At 40.5% G+C, this 5054-nt stretch overlaps 1 protein-coding gene across 1 annotated transcript in view; it reads right to left on the bottom strand.

Moving 5' to 3' along the window:
• The window catches only part of LOC146556020 (uncharacterized), a 6538-nt gene extending 3037 nt beyond the window's left edge, over positions 1-3501 (bottom strand). Inside the window, exons 1-3 of the mRNA XM_085251099.1 lie at positions 3417-3501; positions 2808-3095; positions 689-713 (exon numbers count right to left, since the gene is read on the bottom strand). Coding sequence (XP_085107225.1) covers positions 689-713; positions 2808-3095; positions 3417-3419 — 316 coding nt within the window. The 5' untranslated portion in view covers positions 3420-3501. The remainder of the gene's footprint in view (positions 1-688; positions 714-2807; positions 3096-3416) is intronic.
• Positions 3502-5054: the final 1553 nt, after the last annotated feature.

Here is a 5054-nt window from a genome sequence, read left to right as displayed (position 1 = left end):
ACTCCCAGACTCACTGAGATTAGCTACAATAACCCTTTTATTGAAGCCAAATAAGCCTCCGACTGAATGCTCCTCTTATAGGGGAATTAGTCTTATGGGATGTGATTGTGTGTAAAGCACTCTCTAGGAGACTAGATAAATATGTGCCTAATTTGATAACAGACAATCAACAAGGTTTTGTTAAAACGAGACAAGGCTATCATAATATAAGACGTGTCCTCAATGTACTTTATGAGAAAAACAATAGGGAGGACACTGCGCTGCTATCACTAGATGCGTGCAAAGCCTTCGATAGAACAGAATGGAATTATCTCTTACAAGTGCTCCCCAGATATGGACTAGGTGAAACATTCCTGAAATGGATCAGATTATTGTATACACATCCAACAGCACAAGTTTTAACTAATAATAACGTATCAAAACCTTTAATTTACAGCGATCAACCAGGCAGGGCTGCCCTCTGTCACCAATTCTCTTTGTGTTAGCAATAGAACCTCTGGCCATAGCTGTGAGAGCAAACGCAGGAATATCAGGGATAAGAATTGGAGGAAGAGAAAATGCATTTCATATTTGAGTAAACAACTCATGTGCTGTTCCTTTAGAGCAAGACAATATCTTTCCTTATGTAGGAAAGACCCTGAATATTGTATTTATCCCCAAACTCTATTGGAGAGAAATTACACTATACCAAATGGCATCCCATCCTTGTTATCCTGGAAGAGAGCATGATCATAAGAATAAAAATGTTTTTTTAAACCAGAGGATAAACAAGACTCCAACCTATCTCAGTAATACCAAACCTCCAGATCCTCTTATAGATTAACTACCGTATTTCCCGGACTACAAAGCGCACCTGAATATTAGCCGCAAAAGCTAAAATCAGGGGAAAATCCTGTTTTGTACATACATTAGCCGCACCTGACTAAAAGCCGCAGGTGTTTCAATGTTGACTTATCATATGTAAGAGAATATGCACAAAGGGAATTGTCAGGAAAGAGATGGCTGTTTGGAGACACACCCCTTTTATTAATATTTTGAAAAACAAGTTATGGGTACATATTTGCACATGTAGTACATAACAGTAACCTACAGCACACCAGAAAAATAGATTCGGACTACCTTTTAGGCTCAGGTGCAGTGACACGGAGAAGAAAAGTCAGTCATTCACCATCTTTCTCTTCTTCCTGCGCTCTAAAACCACCAAAGTCCTCTTCTCCAATGTCGGAAACGAACAGGCTCAGGATGGCTTCGTCATCCACTCTCCGCTTCTCTCCTTCGTTGTCACTTTCAAAACCAAAGAAATCCTCGTTGTCAGTGTCAGAGTCGAACACCCTCAGAAGGGCCGTGGCGGTGTCCTCCTCTCCATCATGCAGCAGTCCAGCCCTTCAAAATCCGTTGGTGATCGTGGATGTTTTCACACTTTTCCACGCTGTCAGAATCCACCGGTGGAGTTGGGCATAACTTGCTTTTCGCAAGTTTATCGCCGCTCGTCATCCACGCCTCCCGCTGAATGCGTAGCGCTACTTTGAAGTTTGTTTTTCGCGCTACTTCGTACGGCACTACGTTGCCTGGCGGACGGACATGTGACTAACATACCACTCTTGAACCTCGATCCTTCCGCCAGGCAACGTAGTGCCGTACAACAGCGGAACAAACAAAACAAATCGTCTTACGATATCACAAAAATCATGGAAAATCCATAGAAAAGCCGCACCTGACTAAAAGCCGCAGGGTTCAAAGCTTGTGCAAAAAGTAGCGGCTTATAGCCCGACAATTACGGTAGTCTCTCGTTTCCCCTTTAAGCCGTCTGTACTTCCAATTAAATAACGTCCATTTCATTAGCGTTTTGGTATTTTTGATCGGACCCCATATATTCTCTCGGTGCCTCTTCTGAAGCTCACAGATGAACTACTGGACTCTGGAGACCAGGGGCTGGATTTCTCATGTCGTTAAGCTTATTTCGCCATGGCAACACAAGCTGGTGTTATAATTCAAAGGCAAATTTCTATCGCTCTGCAAACATGCTTACAGCTGGCAATATGAATAAGCGATGTCAAATGTGCATATTCACTAAATGCCACATGGTTTAATTAATGGCTTCACAGAAGAACTTTTTAAAAGTGACTGCTGCCTTTCCTCATCAATTTCATTCATTTTAAAGCCTTAAAGCCTTCAAAGAAATGCATGGGTTCAAAAAAATATATGTCCAGTGTATTGAAATATCAGCAATACAAGGTGTTTCTGCTCATAACAGATCAGTGGATCATAAGGTTTTTCTCTATAATCTTTACCTTAAACTGCCCGGAGACAACTACGGCTTAAAATTGGTGCTTAATAAAAACATTTGAATTTAATGGGTTTTCCCCCCCCTATCTTTAGTCACAGGAAGAACAAGAAGTCCCACAACAGATGGTTTGGCCGCCGATAGGGTCCTAATCTCTACATCATGGATTCAATTTGAGATGATATGAAGAGACAGACGACATTAAGAGAGAATAAATCCACTGAAGAAATGTGCCAGGTTCTCCAAGAGCAACAGAGTTGCCAAACATCTCCACAAAAAACAAAACAGTGTGCGCATGCATTTTCATTCGTACTTTATTAAAATAAATACATAAATAAAATTGATTTAGCCTTTTGTTTAGTTCTCATCCTACACCTTTTAAGCATGTTATTTACTGAACTTGTCAAACATGCATACAGTGAACCGTGGCAAAGCTTTCCAAAGTTCTACTATACTATGTGTGGTAAAAGATCAGATCATATGTGCCCATTCGGTCAGAACATTATGCACTTGTAGCTCGTACCTTGCACTTCATCATGTCGCTGACCCTCTGCTGCATGGACTGCCCAGCTTTGGGTCTGACCAGGATGTAAAGGGCTTTGACCTCAGGGCAGGACCTCAGCAGCTTCTCCACCAGCACTTTTCCCATGAAGCCCGTGGCTCCCGTGATCAGCACATTCTTGCCAGCGTAGTATTCCACTACGGACGCCATGCTGCTACCCGTTGCGCCACCGCAGATGTCTGTCAGTCTGGTTTGTGCGTCTGTTGCTTGCTCTCCTAACCCGTCGAGGTCCCGGCCTTCACACAAGTCCTGCAGAGCGAGCGGGAGGATAAGAATGAGGATAGGCAACCTCAAACTTTAAATACTGTATCAGTGTCTCTAAAGCTGGTGTCAGTTTAAGCAATGAAGCATGCAGCAAGAAGCTAAATATGAACTGTGAATCGCACTAATGCAACAAGTGCACAGTTTCGCATGAATGTCCAGGCTTTGACAGATTTAGTCTCATGTATCTGGAAATGAAAACAAGCATTTCAATAAATTGAAAAATATGCATCAGTGGTGGCACGTCTCTGTTTTGACCTTCAGAGAAGAAGCATGTAACTAGTCTGCAAACTTTATGAATATTTATACCATGAGGGGGAGGGAGGGTGATGCTCGGGGCAGTGTGACATCAGCTGCATGTGTGAGCGTGGGTACGAGTGTGTCAGGTCCACCAGCAAGGGTTCAGCAAGATTTTAAGCAGCAACTGATCACCGCTAACCACAATAACCTTTATCATTTATTCATGAATGCAAAAAGCAACAAATCAGAAATTATTTTTAACTGTACAAAATATAGTAAACAATATAATTTGGTCATAGTTTGACTCTTTGAATACCACTGACATGAAAAAGCAGCTTAATATTTGATTAACAGATGAGCCATTTTAGAAGCAAACTAGTTTAAAAAAAAACAAACATCAAAGTTTAAATTATTCTACTAAGGTTCAACTCACTCAAATTCAGTTTGATAGAAAAAAAAAAGAAAAGAAAATATCAGTTTGGACTCTGTATCGGTCTTGAAGGGACTATCAGTGAACAGAGGCTATGATGCAGTCTAGAGATCTATTCCCAGGTGATTCAACCTCCACTTATACCTTGACTCATGTGCTTAATGACTCCCATGACACGGGAGAGTTGGTCAGTGACTCTCAGGACCATCTACAAGGTGACAACCCTATCAGAGGTTAAATATCTGAGTCTCCTTCAACAGTTGGAACTGAAGCAGCCTTTTGGATGACAGGAAAAGCATCTTCAAGAACCTAAAACAAATTCCAGCTGCCTTCTGCTGAAGCACTTCAGACTAAATATTCAAACTGTCTGCTAAAAATTCCCAAAACTCCTTTTATCCATGCATCCAAATTAAAACCAAACTTAGTTTAGAAACAAAGTAGGGAAGAATGCTTTCATGTTACTCTACTGCTCTGCTGTGTTCAGATTTGGATATATAATACGTAACTGAGGACATGCAAATATATCGCATAATATAAATAGCTTTTTATGATTATAAACCAATTACAGTGAGGATTGCTAGAATCAAAATTAGACTATTATTCCCAGCTGCAGTTACTGTATTTATATGTCACCGCTTTGATCTCGGAAAACCAAACCTAAAACAGGGAAGGCGTTAGTGACAATCAGTGTCTGAATATAAACACAGGCTTCCACATACATCACAGTTAAGTCAAAATGTTGAATGTTGTCATTGTGTTTCTTAAATTTGTAAAGTCTTGGTTCAAACTATAGGATCAAAGGCATTTCTTTGTCCCCCTCCCCAGCCTCTCATGCACTTGAAGTGAGCAAGTGCATGAGAAATTACATTACGCCAGGACCTTGGAGGCTGAAAAGACTCACATATATTAAATGTACAAGACTGCTGGTATATTGAAGTGAATGGTATGATTTCAGTAATGACAAAGTGAGCTGCAACCTTCAATCCCAGCAAACAAGTTTGGTTTAAAGCTATAATAAAAAAAATAAAATAAAATAAAAAATTAAATGCTAAGGCTTATCTTTAACCATCTGACATTATGCGTATTCCACATGCAATAAATCACATAACTGGGTTTTATGGCAGTTTTTAGTTTTATTTGACACCTGTGTTGTAACACTAACACTGACTCTGTTGGACTTTGCCCTTATTTCCTGTAGACAATAGACGACTATAACTGAATGCAACCTGAGAAGTCACATGGCCGCAGATAAGCTGCGTTTGTGACTCAGTGAGGGA

This window comes from Mchenga conophoros, linkage group LG17 (genome assembly GCF_057382185.1).
Source record: "Mchenga conophoros isolate Kocher_MC1m ecotype Shallow Benthic linkage group LG17, M_conophoros_male_GT1.1, whole genome shotgun sequence".
NCBI lineage: Eukaryota > Metazoa > Chordata > Actinopteri > Cichliformes > Cichlidae > Mchenga > Mchenga conophoros.
The sequence above is the reverse complement of the archived record's forward strand: the minus strand, read 5'-3'. Positions and strand labels throughout refer to the sequence as shown.